Here is a 27,445-nt window from a genome sequence, read left to right as displayed (position 1 = left end):
TCATTAGAAGTTAGACCTGAAAACAGACTGTGTCACATAAGGATCGAACCCACAACCTCCAGTATTCCAACCAGTTACCTGCCACACTGAGCTATCTGAGCAGATACACTGATGCATTGTTTCTTTTTGTATTTGACTTTTTTATTTGAAGGTGGACCTCAAAAAACAAAGTTTCAGAAGGGGATTGAACCAACAACCTCCAGTATTCAAACCAGATATCTACCAGGTGAGCTGTTTCACATGATACACTTGGGTAATGTGTCTTTCTTTCTTCATTTGGGTGGTGGTATGTAGAAAAAAGTCATGACAAAGTCAAAGTATAGTATATCAAAACAAGTCATAGTATGGTATATCGAAGGAGGTCATGAAAAAGTCATAGTATGTTGAAAAAACTGATTAAAAAAATCAAAGTATAGTGTGCTGAAAAAAGTGATAGTATGTCCAAAAAAAGTACATTATATCAAATAAAGTGGTAAAAAAGTCACAGTACTGTACTAAGACTTTTTTCAACATACAACAAACATCCACCTTTACAAAAAGTAGAGATGACTTTTTTTCCATGAAATTTTTCGACTTTTTTTAAACTTTTTTTCAACATACTATGACTTTTTATTTTTTTGACATATTATACTATCACTTCGTTTTAATTTTTATCGACATACTATATATACTATGACTTGTTTTTCCGATATACTATGCTGTGACCTTTTTTAATTTTTTCGACATACTATCTTATGACTTTGACATACTTTACCCCTAAAGGTCAGCACCCAGCAGGAACCATGTCTTGCTCAAGGACAAATCAACAGGATGGATGCGTGTTGGAACGCTTCAGCCTGGGTTGTAGGAAGATCGATCAATCATGTCAAACAATACATTAAAAAAATGACAAACAAAAATTAAAAACAAAAAAAAGATTTTTATTAACAGTTTAGAAACACAACATTGTTTGCATCTCCCATTCCTGACTTTTTGTTTTCTTCAGTTCCCCCCCCTTCAAATAATCCAGAGTGCTGCAAACACAGAAGCCCACATCTGACCCAAAGTCCTGAACCAAGTCCCCTAACCCCTCGCCTACTCTAACGGAAAAACGGAGCCAACATCTGATGAAGAATCTGCATCACAGGGCATGTCGAGGTAAAGAACAGTGACGACACTAATACACCACCTCTTGTCAACAACGTTTAGCAGCTTATGAGACTTTGAAAAACATGGAGTTTGACCGCCGTCACTGAAACACATTCAAGCTCTTCTCAAAGGTTGTATTGGCATCAGTAGAAAAACTAATTCATCAGTCGTTTTAGTTTATCCAGCCGGATCGGAAAAATGATGGGACGCAGACACGTGGAGACACTTTTTGAATGTGACTGTTTTGGCAACTCAATTTTAGAACTAGTTCAGCGTGCACATACAGGAGCACCTGAGTGATCGATCACTAACACTAACTGCTGCTTCTAAAAGCCCAGTCAGTGATTACAGTACGACTTTCCCTACTGGACCATCATTAAATGTTACGATTCACTAGATTAAAGATGCTTTATACTTACAATATAGTCTAAATCAATTCTGGATTGGAGCAAAAAAACAAATGCTATCCATTGAGAATCCTCCAAAAGGACCCCTCACCCTCTGCTGTGATCATGGCCATGAAGGCTCAGTAAAGGTGCAGGTGTTAGGGCAAATACTAACCTCACAACAACACAGCATGGTGGAGGATACAGTGCAGAGGACAAAGCAGGATAGGAAATGTTCATGAATGACAAACCAGTGTATAACAGCACTCAGCCTTGTCAAATGTCCATACAGTTACAACATGGCCGAGCGCTGCTTACATCTCCCTCTTTATCTGCGTGGATGTGATCGTTTGTTGGACGTGAGAAGGTATTTTGTCTGGACGTGCATCTATAACGTACAGACGCAGTCTCTTGGGGTTTTATTTTTGTTGAAGTGCTTGTTCGTGGTGTTTTAAGTGCCTGTTTTACAGAATCCATGAAAGACAGAAGACATGAACAGCACTGAAGAGGAGGAGGGACAAGATGAGTGGTCTCCAAGTCTCCAATCAGCTTCCAACAGTTCAATAAACAAAGAACATAAAGACAAAATGACAGAAAAAACAAAAACAGAACAGAGAGAAGGAACTCAAACATTTATACACTGTCAATAAATATAGTGATCTTTTTTCCCCCAGTTCCAGCTGTTATAATTCATCCTCTATGTGGTTTTCAGGTTTGGCCTTCTCCGTTGGTCCTGGAAATGAGGACAGAGAAGGACAGAATGAATACTGTGTGTTATGTGGGATTATATCAACTCAGTTCATCAGTGCAGAAAAGCATAATCTCGTAGCGAATCTGTTCCCTCTGCAGTCCAAGCTAAGGGCCGAGTAATGTTTGTATGTTTATTGCTTTAAATGAGGCGCACACAAAAAGCTGTTGCTATGGTGAAGCCTGTTATCGCTGCGACGTTTGAAAAGGCCTTGGCTGGAAGTAGAAAGGAAGAGATTCAAACCTGGCTCGTCATCTTACCGGCTCTGCTGATGTTATAATACTCGCATCTGATTATGACTACGAGGCATTAGAATTACACGCATTTTCTATCGCAAAGTCTGCTCGGCCAATTAAACATTTCACATCTGAACGGTCAGTGAGAGAAGAATGAGCTTTGTGTTCATCACTTACAGACGGCTGCCTTCTGGTCAAAATGTAAAACAAATGCGTCTTTGGATGAAATGACAATGTTACGTAATATATATATTACGTTACACTGTTATGCAGGATTCATTACGTTTGAACAAGTGGAAACACAATCTGTCGTTGTTGAAATATTACAATTTTATGTTCCTTCTTTGAGATAAAATACTTTCTTAAATTAATAAACTTTTTTCATGTTAAAAGTTACCAGTGTTGCTGTACATATTTATTTATAAAATAAAATTAATTAATTAATGAAGCGCAGATCAAATATGATTTTTTGAATGAATACAGCCGAAGGGCAGACCGTCCTCTCTGCTCGGTCAAACTGACTCACCGATAGCAGCACACAGCAGGAGGGAGGGAGGGAGAGGGAGAGAGAGAGAGAGAGAGGGAGAGGGAGGGAGAGAGAGGAACAGGAGAACTCACAGCGATGTAACAAACCCGTTCTCATCCGTCAATATACGGCCGCTTTGTCTCTGACGGAGCTAAACTTGTGCCTCGGTATCAGACGTTGAGGAGCGAGACAAAGCGGCGGTATTTGACCACCTGAACGGGCTGCACACCCTGCACGGTTATTGGCTGGGGGTTAGACCCCCACGTTGGGCTGAAAGGCTGTTAGCAGACGCCCAGAAGAGTTCTGAACACAGCAAAATAATACGAAAAGAGAAAATCTTCTAGCGGGTCAGAAGTGATGATTGAGAGGGATTATGTTTGTATCAGTCTATACATTTTTTTTTTTTTTGTTTAGAAAACGTTTTGCATATTAAACCTTTATTTACAGATCATGAGACAAAAATAAGCATGTTTTGTCTGAGATGGCCCCCTGGAGGATCAATGAGCTCATAGCTGTACTCATACCTCACCAGGGGGCTCATTCATATAAAACAGTGCGTAGGATCCATACTACATGTTTGCGTACATACAAATTAGGAAATGTACATACGCCAACAAAAATATTCTGATTCCTTTTATAAATCCCAAATCAACTTGAAAAGTCTGAACGTGGATCAGCCTGATTTCTCGCCCTCTACTGGTCAATTCAAAGCACCTCATGAATGTTTCTGCATAGAAATGAGCCTGATGATCAGTTGTTCTTTATGGTGAAGGGTTGCCATGGTGAGACATTGAGCAGACTTTGATTTGAGTTGCCTTATGTCTACAATTGAAATGTGTATTATGGAATAATCATGGCTCACTAGCACCAGAACAAATAACACTGCTGGTGTGATCGTTTATGATAAAGTGGGTCTTTCATCTATCATCAACCTGACATCGTTATACATATAATATGATGTATCACATCATATGTACCTCTCACATTCAATTTCTACAAGCTGGCTTCAATTCACCACCTCTCCATCTGCGTCTCCATTAATGTACGTTAACGGTTATAAATGAGACCCCTACATTGTTACTGGATAAAGTAACAGAATGATTGACAAGATAATGCGATCCATTACGATAGTCCAGCAGCAATATAATGTTCCTTTTGTGTCAGCGAGGAGATCATTGAGTTCAGAGTTTAATGTCGTAGTTGGACCACATGTTTTTGTCCACCCCCCCTAAAGTTCTCCGTCATCAGCAACAGGTATGGCAGACCGACCTGTAGTTGTTGTTTCTTCTGTGGGCTGTGATTGGCTGTCTGAGTCTGTTTGAACAGTGCTCTCTTCAGTGGGCGGGGCTTTGCCCGGCACCGGCTCTTCTGGGTTTTCTGTATTAGAATGAAAAAAAAAAGTTATTTTAAGCCGCGTCGTCAAGGGAACAATAATAAACCAGATGTGAGTTTTGCAGCTGGACTCACCGGTCTTTGCGTCCGTGCCGTCCTGTGTGGGAGGGATGACTTTCTCCTCGGCTGTGCCGTTGGCCTTGCCGCTGCTTTTATCAGAACTGGTGCTGTTCTTGGCTTTGGCTTTAGCTTTGGGCTTGGCGAACTTGGCCTTGTTGAGCAAGTAGTTCACCTCTCGATCCAGCAGAGACAGCTTGGACTCGATGTCTTTCGACAACAGGACCGGCCGCTCCTTTGGAGAGCGTTTCGCCTGCTCCGCTAGCGTCTCGTTCCTCCACGTCTGGAGCACACAGAGACAGTTTGACACGTGAAGGTCAGTTTACTCGATACAAGGAGAACTACTCAGTTATAATACGTATTCAGTGGCTCTGGAAGGATAACCCTGATGATGTCATAGTGATGTAATCAGGATTATCTCAGCTTGAGCTTGAAGACAATACATCTATAACGGAGCGTGAGAGAACGTCACTATTGAGATGCATTATGGGAAATGTAAATTGACACATACTAGAAACTAACAGTCAGGATTTCTCGGCCTCTGCTGCTTCAATTTTGATGATTATATTCTTTTTGTATTGGGCTGTCAAAGTTAACGTGATAATAACGCGGTAATGTAAATTTGTTTTAAATCCACTAATTTCTTTAACGCAACTTCCACTTTTTAGGTTTTAGCGGGCTCAGTTTTAAAGCTAGAGTGAAGATACTGGTATCCTATGAAACTAGAAAACCTAAGGAATCCATCGGTATCAACCACGTCATACTAGCTTGTAACGAAGGAATAATAATTTAAAAAATAATATAATAAAAAAATAAAATAACGCTCCAAACTTGTGCTAAATTTTGGGCGAGGAAAAACTGTCATGGCCATTTTCAAAGGGGTCCCTTGACCTCTGACCTCCAGATATGTGAATGAAAATGGGAAACTACATCATCCATCGTAGTGTGATGACAGCATTAATACATTCACCACCTACCGTTGTTTCATTGATCACTTTTTCCAACGTATTCAGCTCAACTTCAGTGAAGATTTGGTCGTCCTCTGGAATCAGTTTAGCGCTCCTTCGAAAGAAAAAAAATTAGTCAATACAACAGTACCGACTCACCACAAAATCCTACACACCTCCACCTTCACCGTCAACACTCACCTCAAGAAGAAGCTGGAGGTGTTGAGGATGCTGTTCAGGGCGACGAGGCGGTCCGGCCACTTGCGTCGCTCCTCCACCCTGAAGAACATGTCCTTGCACAGGCTCTTCAGCTGAGACAACTTCTCTCTCAGCTGCTTGGTGGTGGCCGTGTAGCCTTCCTCGTCCATCCACTCCGACACCTCTCTCAGCTTGGCGGCGATCTGCTCCTTCTCCTCCTTCGACACCACCAGCTGGTAATCATCCTGGTACAGCTTGTCCTGGAGAGAGGACGGGAGTATTGTGTGTTTTTTGGAAGGAGGCACGGGTGACGGTTTTATTACACCCTCGACTTTCTAATCACGCTGGTTGTATCTTTACATTAAAGGATTTAACATCTGGGATTAATGTTGGCTTGTATTCCACATTGCACCGGCAAAACACCAATTTCTTAGACGAAAAAAAAAGATAAAACTGAAAAATGTAAAATGACAGAAAGCTTCTGTTGCTAACCTGCGTCTCAAAGATAAAAGCTTCCAGACTGTTCAGTGACTTTTCCCTTTCATGTTTGGCCAGGTCTCGGTCTGTCAAATCCTGCAACCTGAAAAGACACAAAGACTTGTTTTAGCCAACAAAACTGAGAACCAGAAAACACACAAAAGAAATACAAACGGCTGCTTTACTTCTTCTTAGAGGAAGCGACATCGTCGGCGGTGGGGTCGATGATGTCGTTGGTGACGAGTTCCACCGTGATGTCTTCAGCGATCTTGCTCTTTTTCTGAGGTTTTACCTCCTTCTCTTCATCCTTCTCTGCCTCGGCGTTTCCAGATTTCTCTCCATCCTTTTCCTCCTTTACCAGCAGAAATACGATTACTTTCAACACCCAAGCTCCTCTTTTTTTGAATATAGATTTTCACCAAGTTGCTGTGCAGCATTTAGAAGCACTCCACAGATGCTCTAATGTTTCAGAGATAGATGATGTGTGACGGATCTTACCTTGGCATCAGTCTTGCTGCCTGCCTCCTCTGTCTTCTCCTCACTTTTCTCTTCACCTTCAGGTTTGTCTGAATCGTCCGGCTTCTCCTTGGCAGCCTCCTCCTTCGGAGCCTCGTCCTTACCGTCCTCGTCCTTGCCGTCCTTTCCGGATTCTGGAGGCACTTCCTCCTCGTCCTGGACACAAGAAATCAGGAAACAATGTGAGCTACGATCTCAAAGCCAGGCATGCCCCAGCATCAACAAATAGTTGCATTTGCTTAATAAACACATCACTAACTGACTGGGACACTGTGTCATGAGCTGCATTACCTGGACAGGTTCAGTTACATTTGGGGCGGGTTCTGACGATCCTCCTCCAAACAAGGTGGAAATGGTGTTACCCAGTTCTGAAAGAGAGCACACTCAGTTAGTCAGTAATAATGAGTCCAATACACATACAATAATATAGGCTGTTATTACATGAATCAGTAAGAAGGCAGTTCACATTACATGTTAAACATGCAGTAAGCGTTGAATGTTGTTCTAAAAGCTGCTAGAAAGCAATCAACCATCTTAAAAGGTTCTAACACTGATCATAGATGTTACAGATAGATGTTTGCAGAACCTACTCGTTAATGTTGATTCCTCTTCTTTCTCCTCCACGATGGTTTCGAACACGGACTCCACCTGTTGATTACGACATTAAATTATTAGCTTGGATGAAACAAATGAAAATGTTTTTGATTCTGTGTTTATTCAAGTTAATCAGTCAAACTAAAAATAGTTGATTAGAAATGTATTCCTACTGGGGCTGTCAATCAATATTTAATTGTGATTAATCGCGCGATTGTTAATCGCATATTTTTTATCTGTTCAAAATGTACCTTTAAGGGAGATTATGTATTGTTTGTTTGTAAGTCTGACATAGCAGAAGGTAAAAAACACTCAAATACAGTGTCCTTACAACCAAGAGGAGCTAGCAGTCACTGGTTTGATTGTGTGAAAGTGTAACTGACCCGATCCAGCAGCAGAACGCCGCTTTCATCCATGTTGAAATGAGCTTTGATGCCTTTTGACTCTGCGTCCACGTGCTTCTCAAAGCTTTCGCCTACTCCGGACAGTTTGACTGTGGTCAGGTTCTGAGAGCCGAACACACTGCGACACACAGGAGGACAACAGGGCTTACAGTCAGATCATGAGGGAACACAGTGATGCAACAAAGCAACGACTTGGAAGGATCAGACACACAAAGTCAAGTCAAATGCCATAAAACATAATACAATATTTTCTGTAAACTTTGGTTCCTACTAGTTGACTTTTTATTACCATCCATCCATCCCTTCAGGAATGTTGTTATTAACACAAGCAGCGAACCAACCTGAGGTCATCCTGACTGAGGAAGCTGAGGTCGCCGTAGTTGATGTAGAAAGCAAAGTCACTGTTGTAGCGGTTGAATGTGATGACCTTGCGCTGAGGATAGGGCGCCATCCTCTGGAAGAGGATACGCTTGTTGTGTTTAAGGGTTTTGATCCCCTCTTCCTCCGTCTCGCGGGTGAACTCCACCTGATGGAATGAAATGACACGAGGTTAGTGTTAACACGGCTTGTATTCAGGATTTATTTTACACGCAACAGTGTACAGATGTGTGTACATCACCTCCACAGCTGAGTGTAAATTAATATCGTTCATTTATTAGCAAAGCCATTAGAAAAATTCCACCAATAACTTTCAAAAGCGCTGGCGGTGAACGAGCTGCACCGACCTGGATGGGGAAGACCGCTGCGTCTCGGACCAGGAAAGGTTTGACCTTGAAGGCCTTGCTGAGGGCAGCAGCCTGGTACACGGCGCCCATGGCTGCTGCCTCGTCTGCGTTGATGTTCTTCCCCAGCTCCTCTCTGCAAGGACACACAAACACACACGGACATGATAAGTATGATAAAATAAAAGTCAAGAAACAGAGAAATGACAGTATGAATTTGAAAAAATGATGCTCAATATATGTGGAATGAAAGCTGCTGAAGAGGTTCCCAGTATGAAGCATAGAGACGATGTGCAATGTACCAAAAGATGTGTGTTAATGTAACACAAGGAGAGACAGATGTGAAGACGTGTTGTGTAATTCTTTACGTTCATTTTTGAAAGTGAAACTTGTTCAGCGTCGGTTGAGACTTACTTCCCCACAGCTTTGAGCAGCACTTCCTGAACCTTGGGCACGCGGGTGGCGCCGCCTACTAAAATCACTTGCTCAATTTCATCCTGTAGGCAGAAATATAAGAAGTCAGATTCACAGCAGTGATACAAACATCCATTCATATACTGTATACTCACTGCTCATATTTAACCTCCTTCGCGACAAGCTAGTATGACATGGTGGGTACCGATGGATTCATCAGGTTTTCTAGTTTCATATGATACCAGTATCTCTAGATTTAAAACTATCGCCTATTGTTTCTTTTCCTCTTCTTATTCCATCTAGCTTTTCTGTGTCGTGCGTCTGCAGTGACCTACAGCCAAATCTCCCCAAAGGGATCATCAGCTATTCATCTACTATAGAGTCTAGACCCGCTTTATATGAAAAGCACATTGAGATAACTTCTGTTATGATTTGAATCTATATAAAAACAAATTGAATTGAATCAAAGTTTCATATTGTGGGCCTCGTAGAGCCACGTCATGAGAATACTGACCAGCTTCATTTCTGCGGAGGCGAGGGCGTCCTGCACCGGGCCAGGCACTCTTTCAAAGAGATCAGCACACAGCTCTTCAAACTCAGCCCTGGTCACCTTAGATTTGAAGTCAATGTCATCCATCAAACCTTCCACCTGGAAATAAAAACAAACACATGTTCTTTCACTGCGACGGTCCTGCCTCCAGATGTTAAGAGCCTATATTACTGATGGAAATAACAAGAGACTGCAACATTTCTTAGACCTTAAAAACAATGAGTTTAAGATCTAAAATCAGTCTGAACACTAGGAGAGATTGACAGAACTGTAATTTAAGTCATTTTCCAGGTACTGCAGACAGATGGTCACCTTGGTTTTAGATGCACAACAAGCAAGCAGGGCTGTGTATTGGCAAGTATCTGGCGATACGATACGTATCATGATACAGGGATTATATGGCGATACTGTAAGCAAGGTGATATATTGCAATATTTTAAATCTAATTTTAGGAAAACTGTCTAGTATAAAGAAGACACTGCCATATGCATAAAATCTGAGTTTTTTTAATGCAATCAGAACAGTGGGATCTGCATTTGCATTTATCACAGTCCCTGTAACATCCAACATCCCAGCACTACTTTGAGGGGCACATACCCTGAGAGGGTGCATCTCTTTGCAAATGAAATAAAGTATTGAATGAGTTCATCTTTGCATGTAAACTATTAATTAAAAATCAATACAGTGTTTTTTTTAGAACCATAACACGTAATATCGTGATATTTTCTTACACCCCTACAAGCCAGATGGACTGAGGGTTGCAGGTTCACGTCTCCGGACTCACCTGAGCCATGAAGTCCACATTTGCGCTGAGCACCGTCTTGAGCCTCTGAGCCTCTTTGAGGAGCTTAGACATGGCCCGGTGGTTCTCCCTCACGTCTTTCTTGCTCTTCTTCTGCTCGTTGAACAGTTTGGCCAGGTGGTCCCGGAGTCGCAGGTCCATCTCGAAGCCCCCCAACCCGCGGTCAAACCTGCAGCCAGAACAAGAGAAGCACACCTGAGTCTGAGGACTGAATTAACATTTGTGTTTTGGGGGGTTTAAAAACAGCTGACAATCAAAAGCTAGACTATCGTTTACAGCCAAAGACACTTCAGGATAAACAAACAGCAACACAAAGTCTCTATAATCCTGATTTGTGGCTCTTAAGAGCTCTAATGGCTCAGGCAGGATTAGCCATTAAAGCTCCAACTTATCAAGATAAAGAAAGTAATTCTCTTCATCTTCAAGTTCTGTCATTAAAACCTGATAATTATTCCTTTACACTCCATCCCTTTTATTCAGAAGTGTAAGTGGGTAGCTAAGTGTCAACACACCATCTCCTGTGTATCAGTTTACAACCACAGGAGATGCTGTTTTACCTGAGCAAATAGTACAGGATGCACTGAACACTTCCTGAGAAATACAGCAGCAGTCAGAACACTCAAGGATAAAGTAGAATTGAGAAAACATGCAAAAACTCTCGCCAGACTCTCTGCACAACGACTTCTTTCTAATCTTTACCATTCGAGGTCAATGCCATCATACCATTGGACATACCTAAGACTGCACATCACCAAGGTTTTACACACAACAGTCTCTCTCTGCAGCATCACACACAACCAACACTCTGCTGAGAGAAGAATTCTCCGTGGCGATGCCACTTCCTGGATCAGTGCACTCACCCGACACCTCGGATCTGCAGCTGGGGCTGGGTGCCAGCCTCCTTGGTTTTGACTGTCTGATAAGTGACGATGGTTGCGGTCGTACTGCCCGAGCCCATATCGTAAAACATCATGTTCTGAAAGGGAACAACATCAGACTCTCAGCAGTTTGTAGTCACTTTATCAGTTGAGCTTGTTTTTCTACAGTCTGAACACGATTCTGATGAAGTACTCCTCTAGTAAACCGTAGTTTAGAGATAAAGCTGATTTTTTATATTTGTTATTGTCAACAAATCTCTTAGAAAAGACCAAAACCAACAATCTCTCAACACTTTCTGACTCTATATATGGCACTTCCTGGTTCCTCCTGAAGATGCCATTCTTTACAAATGGCTCACACATATATAGTTTCACAAAGAAAGGCTGAGTCATTTCCTACTCTCACTCTAGTTTTTAGCAATCATTACTCAAACAGGAGGAAATAGCATATTTGTTGGGGACTATTTTCAGCGGCGGATTAATCCACATTTGGCGTTCTACTCGTGGCAGCAGGACCCACACCTACTGGTGTGTTTTTAATAGTTTTTGGACAACAATGGAGCTCTACGGCACAGAGGAAGAATATATATATCAGGCTTTGATCCACACACAACACTTCACTGTTGGTTTGGGTCTGCACATGGGATTTGTTGACAATAAGAAAAATCTAGAATATCACCAGACTGATCGGTTAGCATGTATTTGGGAGTAATGCTGAATGTGCACCTTAACCGTGTTGTCGATATCTTTCCTCCTGAAGACCCCGTAGTTCAAGGCCACGGCCGTGTTGTCGTTGATGAGTTGAAGAACCTTTAGACCCGCCATCTGTGCAGCCTGCAGGACCGCCCTGCGCTCCGCCTGGTTGAAAAAGGCCGGGACGGTGATCACCGCGTCTTTGATCGGTTGTTCTGTGAGATGGGAGAGAAAAAATAACTAATTAATATGCTTCACATATTCAAACATGTCATACGGTGATGCGTTTTCTTCCACGAGCAAACTGACCTGCGAAGTCCTGAGCCAGTGCACGAGAGTAATTGAGCATCATGCCGAGGAGCTCCTCCGGTGCGTACTGCATTTCCCTGGCAGACAAAAAAAAAAGCAAGAAGCCAGATTAGATGCCACAGTCCAAACCAATGCTTCTTTCTAATAATATATTGATAATGTTTTTGCAAGTACTACTCTGGTATTTATGTTTCCATGACAACTGCTACAGTACCTCATCATCAGTCATGGTTTTAGAAAAGATCTGTGGTGATCAGTAATGAAAATAAACAAGCGTCTACACTGAAGGGCAGCACAGCCTGATACAGCGTGTTAATGTTTAAACCGTGCAGAGTCCTTATGACTTGTGAGGTGAGGGGATTAACATGCAAACTATTTTAGAAACTCAATATTATAAAGTAATAGAGAAATGATTTCATATAACATGTATAGTAGGGATGCACCGATTCAGTTCCGATAGCGATACCTGGGCTTTGGCTGTCGGCCGATACCGAGAACCGATCCGATACCAGCGTTTAACTAATAAGCTGCATGCGTCACTGTGTGGAAGTGACTGGATTAGGCTTGACTTAAACATTGCTTTACTAACTTTGTAAAACAAAATGTAACAAATAAATACATAGATAAAATCTTACTGAATTGTATTAAAATAATAATTCGTACACCAGCAACTTGGTAAAAAAATCTGTTTGAGTCTGTATCGGCCCGATATCCAATCCGGTATCGGTGCATCCCTAATTTATTGTGTGATAGGAAATTGAATAAATGAAGCAGTGGAGGAATAAAAAGAGACTCACTCTGAGTTTTTGAAGTAAACGGTGTCTCTCACTGGGTCGTCCAGCAGCTGGTGCTCGGGGAAACGTTTCTGGTAGAGCGCCACCAGGGGGTTATCGTACTTTTTGCCCAGGAGGCTTTGGAGGTGTCTATAAACCGTTTTGGGGTTCTTCACAGACTGAAACGTAACCAATATGTGAGCGTTAACAGCAAACAAGGAAAAGATCAATATCACTTTGAGGTAATTTGACATTTTTAAAGTATGTATTGATATTGCAAACGATATTCATCAGATTAATCTGAATTTAGGACATTTGAGAAGACGTCTCACCATTCCTAGAGCGCCGTCTTCAAAAAGTCTCTCATTTTCCTTGAGACATACAGCTATGGGTGTTTTCCTCCTCGACTCCCTGAAGAAAAAGACATCATCAGACATAGTGTTCAACTCTGAAATATACTTTCATGCTGTATTCATGTACTTTGATTGTCCGTTAATCTAGCATGCATCTTAAGGAACCTCAATGTGCCACGATCATAACAGACACTCACTTGTTGAGGACGATCTCCATCGGCACGCCGGGTTTCACTATTGCCATTTTCATCCACTCACTGCCAAGGTCGACGGACATGACAGCTACAGACACTGCAAACACAAAGACATGTGTTACATAAAGCCGGTAAGGCACACACAGGTATCACCATTGACCCTGAGGTACAGAAGGTACAGAAGGTACAGATCTATCTCTGAACACTGATCAATAACAGCTGTATGTACTCATCAGTGTTGTAAAACTAGACAGTCAGTCTGTCTGTCTTTACCAGTTCAGTCCCTACGACCAGGTTAGAAAAACATATCTGCGTATGTTGATGGATCATATTACCTGTGTGAGAAGGCAACATCGCCAGAACGAGGCAGAAGAGAGCAACCGACGTCAGCGACCTCCCCCCCATGATGAGCTGCAAAGATGAACAAATGAAACATGTATTTACATAAATCAACTGAATGGATTTTTGACTCACTTGTCCAATGATGTTTGTCCTTTTTATTCATTATGTGGGAGCAGGAGCAACACCAAGAGGAACAAGATGATCCAAACCTGCTCCATTTACTACCTTCACCGGGATATTTACATTGATAAATGTCCAATCAGCGCTTGTGTTTTTCCTCATGGTTCTTCAGTGCTGATGTGGCTGTGACTACTGTAACTTCAAGTGGGGATTAGTGTGCCAAGTTAGTGCCATGGCCTTTGCCCAAATACATGCAAAGCAGTGAATGCACCTGATCCCATCACAGGTGTAGACAGATCCAAACACGTGGCATTAATGTCCTTGTCAAGCTTTGGTATTGATTTCCAATCGTGCAAATGCATACTGCAGGAAGACATCATAAACCACAACATGCTTGTGTTTAAGGTTAGAGAACATCAGGTAATCTGCATGGCAACTTCTGTCAGCTCCTGGTGAGGCAGTGACGCATGAATGCAAAATTGATGCACAGCTGAAAACCTCATTATTATTATTATTATTATTTATGAAACTAGTCTTTTAGCTTTGTGGAGATCACTTGGATGAACTGGTTCTAGTTGCAGGAGAAGTTGCTGATGTGTGCCAGGTTAGTGCCATGGCCTTTGCCCAGATATATGCAAAGCAGTGAATGCACCTGATCCCACCTACATCACAGGTGTAGACAGATCCAAACACGTGGCATTAATGTCATTGTCAACCTTTGGTGTTGACTAAAACTTGACAACAATCCACTCTGCCCTCAGAGGATAGTGTGGGTTTAATTTCCAATGGTGCAAATGCATACTGTAGGAAGACATCATAAACCAAAGCATTGTTGTGTTTAAAGGTTAGAGAACATCAGGTAATCTGCATGGAAACTTCTGTCAGCTCCTGGTGAGGCTGTGACGGATGAATGCAAAATGCATGCACAACTGAAAACCTCATTATTATTATTATTATTATTATTATTATTATTATTATTATTAATAATAATATTGAAAAACAAACTAGTCTTTTAGCTCTTTTGGAGATCACAGAAGTTGCTGATGTGTGCCAGGTTAGTGCCATGGCCTTTGCCCAGATATATGCAAAGCAGTGAATGCACCTGATCCCACCTACATCACAGGTGTAGACAGATCCAAACACGTGGCATTAATGCATTAATGCATATTGCAGGAAGACATCATAAACCAGAACATGCTTGTGTTTAAGGTTAAAGACCATCAGGTTAATCTGAATGGAAACTGGCTGTAGCTGTAGGAGAAGTTGCTGATGTGTGTTGTTATGTAACACTATAAGTTAATGTTATATTAGTGTTGTTAATGTTACAGCACTGAGTGAAAGGCTGCAGGACAGACAATGTGGACTCTCTCTGGAGCTTTCTAAAGCAGCTAGCTCTGCTGAGTTGCTGTAAGTTGACAGCTACTGTTAGCTAGCTCTCTGTGTGTCTCTGTCTCTGTGTCTCTGTGTGTTGATTTACCTTCCTGTGGTTCTCCCTGGTTCTGGTTCTCTGGTGGATCAGCTCTCCTGGTCCTCAGCCTCTTTGTTTGTCCCTGTTGTCTGTCTTTAGTCCTGTCTTTATCACCGGTCTCTCTCAGCAGTTGGGCCCTGAACGCGGCGTCACCTCATTGGAGCTGCTGCTGAGAGGAAGAACTCGAATCAGCCTAGCAACAACGCAACAGACTGCTTCCGGTTAGCCTTTCAGAGTAAAACGCATCATAAATCACTGCACATTCTGTATTCTTCACTTGTATCACCATATCTGAATTACTGTGTAGAAGTTTGGGGTAACACTTATAAAAGCAGCTTACAACCATTATGCATACTACAGAAGAGAGAAATCAGGATAGTAAATAATGTGGGATATAGGGAACACACGAACACATTGTTTTTGAAGTCACATGCATTGAAATTTATGGATTTGGTCAAATTTAAAACCGCAATAATTATGTTTAAAGCAAGACATAATTCACTTCCGGGCAATATTCAAAAAATGTTTTGTGACAGGGAGGGGGGTTATAATTTAAGAGGAAAATTTAATTTTAAAAAGCATTGTGTTCGTACAAAAAAGAAGAGTATGTGTATTTCAGTTTGTGGGGTGGATTTGTGGAATGGGTTAGGTGATGGGTTGAAGGGGAGCACAAATATAAATCAATTAAAAAAGCTATACAAGAAAGATATTTTTGGGAGGTATATGGTTGAAGAAGAGTTGTGTTAAAGGTTGGTTATATACTTTTTAACTCCGGATGTATTTGTGGGTTGTAAATAAACTTGGGATGCTGTTCATATATTCAACTTGGGATGTAAATAAATCTGGGATAGTTTTTATATTATATTATATTATCATTCTATGATATATGAGTTAATAGAGGAGAAGTGAGAAAGGGGTAGGGTAATATAAGTTTTTCTTCTACCTACTCCTTTTCGGACACTATAACTCTTGTTTTGTTTGTTACTATTTTGTATCTGTTTTTATTTATTATATGTTCGAAATAAAGTCTTTCATTCATTCATTCATTCAACATAATAGTTATTTTTGTGACTGGATGTCAAATTGAAAATTACGAGCAAATATAAATGAGGATCTAAGCAACTATGTGATGCATTTAAAAATAAAATAGATGTGAATAAACTCCTCAAACTTTCTAAAACTCAACAGCAGCAAAACAGAGCTCATGGTTGTGGCCCCTAATGGTACGTGTCCACAGGCTCCGTGCTTTCCACGCTCCCCATTCATTGTCTATGCAAGCAGCCGCGCAATGCATTCCGGTAGCGTGGCGTCGCGATTCGAGAGACTAGGCGTGCAGGAAGCCCACTCCTCATTTGCATGAAGTTGAAGTCCTGGCTACTTTATGCAAATCACGGGCGTCCGACGCGACTCGCCACCTCTCGAAACTCCCGAAGATCTTTTAAAATAAACGTTGTCGATCCAAAATAAAGACATATTCAGCAACTGCATGGCTTATTTCTCGCCTCAAATGTTTTCAGAAACACATTTCAGTGAACTATTTTGGTGAAATAAGAGAAGAAAGTTTCCAAACAAGCCTCCATACTGGTTCCGGTTTGAAGCAGCAGCCAACAGCGGGAAAGCGTTCGTCCAATCAGGAGCCGAGTGCCTTGTTTCTAGGGACAGCCCACCAAGCGTCCAATGTTGGGAAGCGTTGCGTCGCCTCGCGATAAAAAACACCCCTGTGGACACGTACCATAAGGCACTGCTCCGGAAGGTTGGAGATCTCCTCCTGGATGTGGATGGCAGCTCCATCTGCCCATCCTCCGAGGTCGCAACCTTGGCGTCATCCTGGACTCCACCCTTTCATTTCATTCACACATCAAATCCGCCTTCTACCACCTCAAAAACATCTCTCGACTCCGGCCGTCACTCTCCGACTCCGTGGCAGAGACCCTCATCCACGTCTTCATCACCTCCCGTCTGGACTACTGTAATGGAGTCCTGTCCGGGATACCCAGCAAAGCCCTGGACCGGTTCCAGTATGTCCAGCTGCCAGGGTTCTGACCCGCATTAGGCCCTGGCAGCACATCACCCCAACACTCATCCATCTTCACTGGCTTCCAATCAAGTCAACTATAAACTATAAATACAAATCCCTCCATGCCCCTCACTAGCACCAGAACAAATAACACTGCTGGTGTGAACGTTTATGATAAAGTGGGTCTATCATCTATCATCAACCTGACATCATTAGACATATAATATGATGTATCGCATCATATGTACCTCTCACATTCAATTTCTAAAAGCTGGCTTCAATTCACCACCTCTCCATCTGCGTCTCCATTAATGTACGTAACGGTTATAAATGAGACCCCTACATTGTTACTGGATAAAGTAACAGAATGATTGACAGGATAATGCGATCCATTACAATAGTCCAGCAGTAATATAATGTTCCATTTGTGTCAGCGAGGAGATCATTGAGTTCAGTGCAGATTTCTGAGCCTTCTCAAACACCACCTGTTCATCAAGGCCTCTGACCTCTAATGGTACGTGTCCACAGGGGCGTTTTTTATCGCGAGGGGACGCGGCGCTTCCCAACATTGGACGCTTGAGTGCTGTCCCTAGAAACAAGGCACTCGGCTCCTGATTGGACGAACGCTTTCCCGCCGTTGGCTGCTGCTCCCAGCTTTCAAACCGGAACCAGTATGGAGGCTCGTTTGGAAACTTTCTTCTCTTATTTCACGTAAATAGTTCACTGAAATGTGTTTCTGAAAACATTTGAGGCGAGAAATAACCCATGCAGTTGATGAATCTGTCTTTATTTTGGATCGACAACGTTTAGTTTAAAAGATTATCGGGAGTTTCGAGAGGCGGCGAGTCGCGTCGGACGCCCGTGATTTGCATAAAGTAGCCAGGACCTCAACTTTATGCAAATGAGGAGCGGGCGTCGAGACGCCTAGTCTCTCAAATCGCGACGCCACGCTACCGGAATGCATTGCTCGGCTGCTTGCATAGACAATGATGGGTAGCGTGGAAAGCACGAAGCCTGTGGACACGTACCGTCACTCTTCCTACACATCACTCCTTTAATTACTTAGCTATAGTTTCTCCTCTGTTATTTATTAGTATGATTTTTGTGTGCCCTCTCAAAGGCGCTATATAAGTCCAATTTATTATTATTATTGTTATTATTATTATTAATACCATTCTCTAAGAGAAGTTGTTTTATCTCATTGTGGCCTAACAGATAGCTAAACAAATAATTACTAAGGTAAACGTGAAACTGTTATTAAAAGGAGTGTTTTTACTTCTTGTAGTCTCTGGTACTGACAGACAATTTATGTGCTCTTGTTTTGAAAGGAACACCCCCTTGTTTCCGGTAGTAACGGTCGGTTGTCTTGACGTCCTGCTGCAACAACCGGCAATGACCCTCCAGTCTAGAGCCCGCCCACCTCGCTCCACGCACTGCTCCCTGATTGGTCCACGTGAGGTGAGTGACGTAGAGAAAACTTCTGGCTGTAGTTGATTGGTCCACGTCCAGATAGTGGGCGTGGCCCGAATGACGACATTTGCAGGAAGTCTGTGCAAACCACATGCTCCTTAAAATTAATTCATTCACTTATTTTTTATTTACTCACTTTATTTTAAGTGAACTGAAGGACATTTTTTTTTATATAAAGGCTGTATGTTGTTTACTGTTACACTGATCTCTTAATTTTAATTTAGTAAATCTGTCTTTTCATTATAAAGCATGTTTCCTGCACTTTATTGACAAACATATCTTTACTTTATTAAAGCTGTAGCTTGATGTTAAATTAGTAAACATGAGCTTATTTGCAGTAATATGACTCTTGGACAGGACAATCAAATTCCTTTTGCAAAGGACATGACAAACACACACAACGTGATGTGATATGATGTAATCATACAGTAATGTAATAGGATTTCATCATCTGACAAAGTTATGTGTATTTTTTTAAAAAGGGCCACACTGGTAGATGACAAAACTGCAAAAAGTCCAGAGACAACGCCACATCAAGAAATTCACTTAATAATGACTTTATTCACACTTTTAATCCTCCACTTAGAGGGACAGGCATCAAATAATTTCATTAATGACAGACGGTTGAACTATTTTCGAGTGTTATGTGCAAGATTATTAATTAGTACAAGCAAACGCATCTTCTCCAATGTGTAATTCAGTAAGGTTTTAAGACACAGTATTACATGTTTTAAACTAAAGTACATTTATACAGTCCCCAGTGAATCGTGACTAGGAACACAATTATGCAAATAGGTCCATCACGGGTACTAAAAGCAGGCAGCTTGCATTCGCTGCTAAATAAAGTGGCGTCCCGGCGTGCAGTGAAGCATATGGTCGAGAGCATGCGCTGACGTGAAGCTCGACACTAAGTGCCTGCTCAGGTAGGATTCAGACCATAATCACAAGATGAGGTTTTTTAAGAGTTTCTCTTGGTGTGGATGAGAATGTCTCTCTGCAGGTTGACTTCCAGACTCCCAACGGTTTTGCTGCCAGGCGGGTCGGTGACCAGAGTCAGTTTGTTAAACACTCCTCGACCAAAATAGTCAGCCACGACAGAGAACCCATCATTGGAGCTGCGTAACTGAAAACAATAGAAAAGACACAAGCACTTGCATTTAATCAACCATTCCAAGGCTGTAGAGTAGAGCCTTGCACGGGCCAAATCCTCCAGCCCTAGCCCGCCGTATATGGGCACAATGAAAGAGGAGAGCTGCAGACTTCTACTCAGTTAGTCAACTGCTAAAATAAAATCAAGTATAACCTAATGAGTAAAGCAGATTATTAGATTAAAACAGATTATGGGAATCATACTAAATGAAAGGAAGTGAATGATTGAACACTAATAATACTGTTTTGGTTAACAGAGCTCGAGTATTGTTACCTGTCTGTTAAAGTGGTCATGCAGATCACGTTTCTGATCCTGGGCACGCAGCATGTCCATGACTTTGCGGTTCTCTGGAGTGCACGTCGGGCACTCGGCCTCGCTCTCGGCGTAGCTTTCGAAGCAGTGTTGGTGGAAGGAGTGGCTGCACAGGAAATGAACGGACGGCAACTCCAGGGGGCTGTTGCACATGTTGCACTTGGTCTTCTGGAATATCTTAGCGCTGTGTAGAAATACATAGGAGTCATATTATACAGTCTGTAGGTCACATCAGCAGCCAGCCCTCAGGTGCCACCACAAAAATGAGGATGACATGATTGCAGTAGGAAACTGGTAGAATTGGTGTTTATCAATGAAAAACATGACATCCTTCCTATGACCCACCTCGTTTTGAGCTCCTGGATCTCGGAGCGGAGGTGAGCCGTCTCTTCGCGGTACTGGTGGATTTTGCGTTCATCGTCCTCTATCTGCTGGGTCTCCCTCTGCAGCTTATTGATGAGGTAGTCCTTGATGACGGAGAGAGTGGCTGTCGAGTTGTGTGCCAGTGTTTGCACCACTACAGCAGCAGAAAAAATCACGGATGTAATCCTGTGCTTCTTTTCAAACAACATCCTACTGACGCTAAGAGATCTTCACCTAAACTGATTCTCATGTGATATTTAGATCAAAACCCAACACAGGCATGCATGAAGTATGAAGTAAGATGTCCACCAGCTCACCAAGTAATGGAGGCATCAGGTTGTTTTGGTCAATGTGATGTAGGACCTCACTGATGTAGGCCTTGCAGTCCTCTTCTTTTCTGGCAAAGTATCCCAACGCCTGCTCCCAAAGGCAACCCTCTTGGTCACCGTAGCGCTTGCAGGCCTCTACCACTTTTCCATACTCCTCATTCTGCATGTGGTAGTGCATAATCTGCTGGTACCTGCACACAAATAAATAAATAAAAATATACACTATATTTATTTTACACACATGCTCCCCAAAAGCGAAGCCAAAACATCTTCATTGCCCCCTGGTGGCTGGCTGCCCCCTGGGACTTGAGCCAAATTAAAAAGTAAAGTACATGTCAAATAAATGTTTCACAAAGACGGCAGTTCTTACAACGCTGATGTATGTTCAAGTGTTCATTTTTCTGAGAAGTTTGGTTTTAATTAGTTATTTGATGCTATAAAAGGGGGTGATGATTGACAGCTGCTCTGAGTGAGGGAGTCACAGCCGGAGGCTCAGGAATAGTACGAGAGAGGAAATGTAATTTTAACTCTCCATAACCGTCACCAGTCTGTAATAGTATCAGCTTCACTTTTGTACAGTGGGAGGAAGTGGAGACGTGTCGTCCATCTATATATACAGTCTATGGTACACACACACTTTTAGGCTTGTCATGTAGTTTCAATTGCTACATGGAAGCAGTGAGTAATGAGGACTGGTTTCACATATATTTAGATGCTGTTCTGTCTCTCTCACTTACAGTTTGCCCTTCTCATAAAGGTAGAGGACGCCTTCTTTGAAGTTGTGCATCTGGCAGAGGACCAGAGCCTTATCAAACACGGTGTTGTCGCTCCTCAACAGAGACACAGCTTCCCCCTGCAGCACCTTTTTTCTCTGTCAAACATAAGCATCAGAAAAAGAAAAAAAACGTAAAGCCTTCTAATTTTCTGGAATGACATAACCACACGACAATTTTTGTCTACAGCAAACTGTATATTATTATTATTATTTATTATGGATTAATAGCTAGTTTGTGTGTGTTGGACTGACCGCAGGGTCTTGTTCGTGGGCCCAGTCTTGTAGCCGGAGCTCCAGCAGTGTGTCGTACACACCCTGGGGAGAACGGGGGTCCACCTCGATCATATGCTCCAGGAAGGCTTTCAGCTCCCGAGGGTTGTTGGCAAAAATTGGGATGAATTCCTCGGAGTTGGCCTTTTGCCGAAACAAATATGAACAGTAATTCATAAGAACTTTTCTAACATTAAATGATCACTCTGGTAATTTCAGGACCACGGGAGATATTACAGCATAACACTGAACACAAAAGAAAACAAAAGCAATGCAGACTGACCTTGTTGACCCGACCCCTATCCAGGCTGTCTCTTTCAGCAGAGTCTCCGCTGGGTTGGTAGTTGGTGCATAAACCCTTCAGAAGAAGCGTGGTACCTTCAGGAATGTGGTGCATCAGCGTTTTGCCGTAACGCTTCATGTTGCTCTCAGCTTGTTCGAAAGGCAGACGTCCGATGTAACGCAGCCCTTCCTGGTAGTTCTGGGTTTTGGAGGGAAACACATGGACTTGCATTTACTGTACACAGCGCTTTTCTTGTCTTAGCAACCATTCATACACTGGTGTGTAGCAGAGGCTGCCATACAGCCAAATATTCTATTATTTGGCTACATACAAATAATTGTGATTAATGATTCAACTGTCTTTTTCTGGTCATTTTATGCTTCTTGCATGTTTTTTACCTTGAGGTCTTCCAGCTGGATCTTCAGGTACCATTCATGATGCATGTGTTTCTCAGCCAAGAAAACAGCGTGGCTGTGGTAGCCGGCCTGCCGAAGAACCTTGATGGCGATCTCAACATCAAAGTGGACCTCACTTTCACTGCTCTGTTTAAATACAGAAGAGGAGGACAATAGTGTCATAATAAAGCAGCCATTAGTGACTGTTCGTTAAGAAAGTAGGCTTTAAACTATGTGCTGTACTTTTACTGCAGCACATCTGTTCTCTGATAAAAACCACCTAGTAGTTTTACTACAGTTCAATTTTACTGTCTGAGCCCCTTCACTTTTTCATTTATGCCAAAACCTACATCAACAGCGCTTCCTTTTACTGGTCAGTCACCTTAATGAACTCTTCCAGCTTGGAGCTGTCCTTCAGCTTGGTGTAACAGTTGAGCAGCAGCGTGGTGTGGTCTGCGTTGGCCAGCGACTGCCTGTGCAGGGCTTGCAGATATGCGGTCAGGTTATGGATCCTCTGTGCGTCCAAGAATTTCCTGATGACGTATGACGGCTCCAGTTTCCCGATGGTGCTGTGGGAAAATACAGTGATGTTTTTAAGAGTGGTTTTATCAACGGGGAGCTGATCAGCAAGCGAGTCTCTGAAAGCTGGGCGATTATAGAGCAATAAGTTGAAGTGCAACACTGAAAACGAACCAAAATCATCATGGCTCCTTTTCTCTCTCTCTATCTTTAACACTTTTAAACAAAATGCTTAAACACGGTACATATCACAGTCCAATCTAAGGCAAATACAACAGTTTAAGCCCTGGCAAAAGGTTTAGTGATAGAATTACCGAATATACTGCTGGATGGCACCGTCGTGGTCTCCCTTAAGGTAAAGGTGATCACCGTACTGTCTGAAGATCTCCGACAGGCCGTCACTGTCCAGGTGCTGGCTCTTAGCCAGGTTTATGGCCATCACAAACAGGTTCTTCTTAAACAGCATCTTAAAAGACAAACAAGGAGGTGACAACGCTGCTACCTGATCCACAGTACATCCATTAGTCAGTGAGTTCATTTATTAACAATCCGACGGCCCTGGCTGCTGCTATTCTGTCTCTTAGAGGTCATCGGGCAGCGAGTTTCGCCAGAGTTTGCTTGACCTCACTGTATAAAATGACCTGTGGTGACCTCTAGGATAATCACAGCCTCATGAAACTTTACAGCCACAAACTAGAGACCTAGAGCATTCAGAGGATGGATGGCTTTCCTAGCTAGATTGACAATAAGAGGGTTTCTGAGCAGTTAACGCAACAGAAGAGCTCCCCATCCAATTGCAGAAAAATGCAATTCTTGCAGAAATCTCCAAATGTCAAAAGTTGTTGATCCCAAATCCTAGCATGGCTTTTTCTCTGGTGTTCCTCAAGGTCTTGATGTCTTACTGTGGTATTTAGGAGGGATTATTGATCATTTTTATCAATTCTCAAGTGTTAAAAAATGGTTAAATTTAGCACCAAATCTGTGTAACAAATGGTATCAACCCCAAAAATGCTGCAACAACTTATGATAATAGAGCATGGGAATGACCATCATATACTTCTATCATAATGTTCTACGCCCTTATACACTTTTACAATTTATTTCAATATTTATTCAGATTTATGAACAACTTGACACAGTGGTGAGCTGCATCTCAAATTAATCTTCAGGTTCCCAGCTTTCAGATGACGTACACCACTTCTATGTGACATCTACTGTTGACCTTTTATCTACCCATGAATGTCCACCACTCCTACCCCTCTAAAAAAGGCGGTTAAGCAAGTCATGAATCATCATGTACAGGCGGTTCCCTGTGGACTCACCTCCAGTTTGGTCTGCGTGTCTTTCTCCTGAAGAACAAACATTTTTCCGTCTCTGGTGAGGATGTAGAAGGAGCCCCACTCTGCCACCACATCAATGACATCATCAAAAGAGGCACTGTAGGCGATGAACTTGTTGTCCAGGTCATAGATGGTCAGAAGCTGTTTGTCTGATGGAGAGCTCTCCCTGCTACTGAACTCTGGCCTGAGTAGAAAAATAACACAGTCAACAGTCTCATAGGAAACAGTGAGACTTTGTTAAGCTACTTATCAACTGCTGGACAAAAAAACACTTCATTTTCACCTTGTAAAATCAGTCAGGCAAGTACATGTGCTGCTCTGCCCTCACACCATCATCCAATGTATTCAGTGTTGTCCTTACTTGTTGGGCGACTTTGCGTCCCTGATGAGTAAAAACAGATATCCGCGGTGCCAGTGGGCCAACAGCTTGTGTCCATCGAAGGCGAAGCAGGGCCCTCGTTCATCAGGCTGGTACAGGTACACACATTCCTCACCAGCCACGATGAACTGGGAGTCCTGGGAGGGATCTGACAGGGAAGAGCAGCGCAGCGCACAGCCGTGCGTATCCAGCTCTATTTTAGGATACTCCTTGATGGACAGGGTGTAGCACTGAGCAGGGGGAGACAAGAAGGGAGTGGACAGGATGTCAGAATAGCAGAACTTCAGTTGAAGAACAGTACCGTATGGTCACCTTCAGGTTGGGAAAATGATTCTATCATTAGGTACTCTTTCATTTTCTCCATGCATGCAAATGTTGTGGGAGTGACCAGCAGACTTACGTGAACTTTCTCCAGAGTGGCAACAAACAGATGTGTAACCTTTGCCACTTGGCGGAAAGCGAGGCCCGTGACCGGGCTGGTTCCTTCATGCAGAGTCAGAGTTTTACTGTGACGGTCTCTGGTGATGTCACCTTTGGTCAAAACCACACTGCCATCTGTGAAGCCTGTCGAGCATCACAACAACCATTACAAACTGGGAGGAGAAAACTCTGTTAGCCAAGCAGTGATTACTGGGTCAGGTGTGTCTTACCGATAGCCATGAAGTTGAGGTTTTCATGAACACTGAGGCAAGACACTTCAGTCGGTTTGTTGCCAGGGATTGCAGGGAAAATCCTCGTGCACAGAGGATTCCCACTGTCTCTCTTTTCAAGGTTCCAGACCTTTACCTGAAAAAATGAGTACAGATTCAGTTTAGAGGTGATCCATTAAAGTCATTGACACAATTGTTTCTGTGCTTCTCTGGAGAGCTGCTCACTTACTAGAGGGTTTATTCCGTGCTCATCCTGCCCCACTGACACGAGGATGCTGTGCTGCTTCAGCTGGTAGAGATGAGTTACCCGCAACTTGTAGGCCTGAAAAGATGTCAGCTGTAGGGAGCGTGTCAAAAGCCAGATCTTGCCGTCCATATGTAATATTTTGGAGGTTAAGGACAATTATATGTACAGTTGTGGCAAGAGATGCAGTAAGCAGGGCATGTCCATCAGGCTCCACAACCAAGGCTGACCCCCACATGAAAACTGCACTATCTGCACTACCTGCATCCACCTCTCCTAACCACTGGTGCACTTTGAACTTCCTTTACACTACATCCTATATACCACTTTATAGACTGCACATATTACATCTATTTATTGTACACTACATGTTTTATTGGATTATGGGATTAATAAAGGTTCATCTTATCTTATCTTATCTTATGTATGCCAGTTCAAGAGTGGTCACTCATTCCTGCAGTAGAGACTTTAGCTGTGGTTTCTGTGCTCCAAAAATCGAAATACTATGCATGCACATCCTCTGCATCAGCATGCAAAGTACTATTCTGTCCATTTACTCTCCACCTGTGTGTGCTGGCTTGTTGCTTGTCAAGTAGACTAATGATAACACCACACCATGGAGCTGCTATGGAGGTGGAGGACTGCAGGTTAATCCACAGTAACATATATGTACTCTAACTTTAGCCTGGCTGTACCGTTCTGTAGGGAGCGTGTCAAAAGCCAGATCTTGCCGTCCATATGTAGTATTTTGGAGATTAAGGACAACTATATGTACAGTTGAAGCAAGAGATGCAGTAAACAGGGCATGTATGCCAGTTTAAGAGTGGTCACTCATTCCTGCAGTAGTTTGAGGATATGGGAACAAACACTAGACTTTACACTTAGAACAATTCAACTCTAACCCTGCTGACCAATTATAACCTGTAGTATTCCTGTAAGGTGTTGTAGGAAGACTTTAGCTGTGGTGTTATCATGAGTCTACTTGACAGGCAACAAGCCAGCACACACAGGTGGAGAGTAAATGGACAGAATAGTACTTTGCATGCTGATGCAGAGGATGTGCATGCATAGTATTTTGGGAGCACAGAAACCTAAAGTCTTCCTACAACACAACCTTACAGGAATACTACATGGTATAAGTGATCAGCAGGGTTACAGTTGAATTGTTCTAAGTGTAAAGTCTAGTGTTTGTTCCTATATCCTCAAACTACTCCAGGAATGAGTGAGCACTCTTTAACTGGCATACATGCCCTGCTTACTGCATCTCTTGCTTCAACTGTACATATAACTGTGTATAAATATACATATATAGCTGCTATGGAGGACTGCAGGTTAATCCAGAGGAACATATATGTACTCTAACTGTAGCCTGGCTGTTTTACTGTTAAGGTAAAGTGATTAAAGTCCTTGCCAGGTAGCAACACAGCTGATGTGAACAGCTGTGTGTGATGTAAACAGCTCAAACAGATGTGTTGACATCAGCTGTCAGGACCGTTAGCCCTCATAGAACACCATTATGACGTCAATAAGCTCATCAAACCCTGTTTGAAGGATATCTCCCAGGACAATGTGACCCCGGCCGGAGTCACAAGCCGATATCCCGCTCGGAAGCACAAAGCTCTTTCCATTATCCGCCGGATCCTTCACCGTGTCTTTATCGAAGAACACGAACTTCCTCCACTGCAGGAACGCTGCCATTTTGTTGTAGCTCTAACAGGGGCG

The 27,445-nt window shown here is 42.6% G+C and overlaps 2 protein-coding genes across 2 annotated transcripts; both read right to left on the bottom strand.

Annotated features, from left to right (window-relative positions):
* Positions 1 to 899: 899 nt before the first annotated feature.
* On the bottom strand, positions 900 to 15,422 carry hyou1 (hypoxia up-regulated 1). The gene is made up of 24 exons (XM_074612209.1): positions 15,237 to 15,422; positions 13,633 to 13,708; positions 13,301 to 13,394; positions 13,083 to 13,161; positions 12,775 to 12,929; positions 11,978 to 12,054; positions 11,702 to 11,883; positions 10,958 to 11,073; positions 10,080 to 10,266; positions 9,260 to 9,394; positions 8,746 to 8,828; positions 8,335 to 8,467; positions 7,951 to 8,135; positions 7,589 to 7,727; positions 7,202 to 7,259; positions 6,903 to 6,979; positions 6,594 to 6,767; positions 6,281 to 6,447; positions 6,111 to 6,198; positions 5,622 to 5,878; positions 5,451 to 5,535; positions 4,492 to 4,756; positions 4,294 to 4,401; positions 900 to 2,247 (listed from the first exon to the last, which is right to left on the bottom strand). The coding sequence occupies exons 2-24, from the start codon at positions 13,700 to 13,702 to the stop codon at positions 2,198 to 2,200; spliced, it is 2,964 nt and encodes a 987-aa protein (XP_074468310.1). The 5' UTR covers positions 13,703 to 13,708; positions 15,237 to 15,422; the 3' UTR covers positions 900 to 2,197.
* A 3,833-nt stretch (positions 15,423 to 19,255) lies between these two features.
* On the bottom strand, positions 19,256 to 27,445 carry vps11 (VPS11 core subunit of CORVET and HOPS complexes). Its single transcript, XM_074610636.1, has 16 exons — positions 27,280 to 27,445; positions 25,709 to 25,857; positions 25,480 to 25,615; positions 25,230 to 25,393; positions 24,812 to 25,059; positions 24,433 to 24,634; positions 23,425 to 23,576; positions 22,974 to 23,160; positions 22,595 to 22,738; positions 22,197 to 22,394; positions 21,896 to 22,057; positions 21,606 to 21,739; positions 20,857 to 21,059; positions 20,522 to 20,693; positions 20,138 to 20,360; positions 19,256 to 19,837 (listed from the first exon to the last, which is right to left on the bottom strand). Exons 1-16 carry the CDS (start codon positions 27,419 to 27,421, stop codon positions 19,673 to 19,675), a joined length of 2,781 nt encoding a protein of 926 aa, XP_074466737.1. The 5' UTR covers positions 27,422 to 27,445; the 3' UTR covers positions 19,256 to 19,672.

Source organism: Sebastes fasciatus, chromosome 16 (assembly GCF_043250625.1).
Source record: "Sebastes fasciatus isolate fSebFas1 chromosome 16, fSebFas1.pri, whole genome shotgun sequence".
Lineage (NCBI taxonomy): Eukaryota > Metazoa > Chordata > Actinopteri > Perciformes > Sebastidae > Sebastes > Sebastes fasciatus.
Note: the sequence above shows the minus strand (reverse complement) of the source record. Positions and strands in the feature narration are given on the sequence as shown.

Excerpts from the sequence above, each read along its gene's own strand:
- hyou1 (XM_074612209.1), bottom strand. The coding sequence starts at position 13,702 with ATGGGGGGGAGGTCGCTGACGTCGGTTGCTCTCTTCTGCCTCGTTCTG. Across the intron at positions 11,074-11,701 it reads ATATCGACAACACGGTTAAG|AACATGATGTTTTACGATAT; the intron begins GTGCACATTCAG and ends GTTCCCTTTCAG. Across the intron at positions 6,448-6,593 it reads GCAGCAAGACTGATGCCAAG|GAGGAAAAGGATGGAGAGAA; the intron begins GTAAGATCCGTC and ends CTGCTGGTAAAG.
- vps11 (XM_074610636.1), bottom strand. The coding sequence starts at position 27,421 with ATGGCAGCGTTCCTGCAGTGGAGGAAGTTCGTGTTCTTCGATAAAGAC. Across the intron at positions 25,060-25,229 it reads CCACTCTGGAGAAAGTTCAC|TGCTACACCCTGTCCATCAA; the intron begins GTAAGTCTGCTG and ends CCCCCTGCTCAG. Across the intron at positions 20,361-20,521 it reads ATCCAGGAGCTCAAAACGAG|CGCTAAGATATTCCAGAAGA; the intron begins GTGGGTCATAGG and ends ATTTCTACACAG.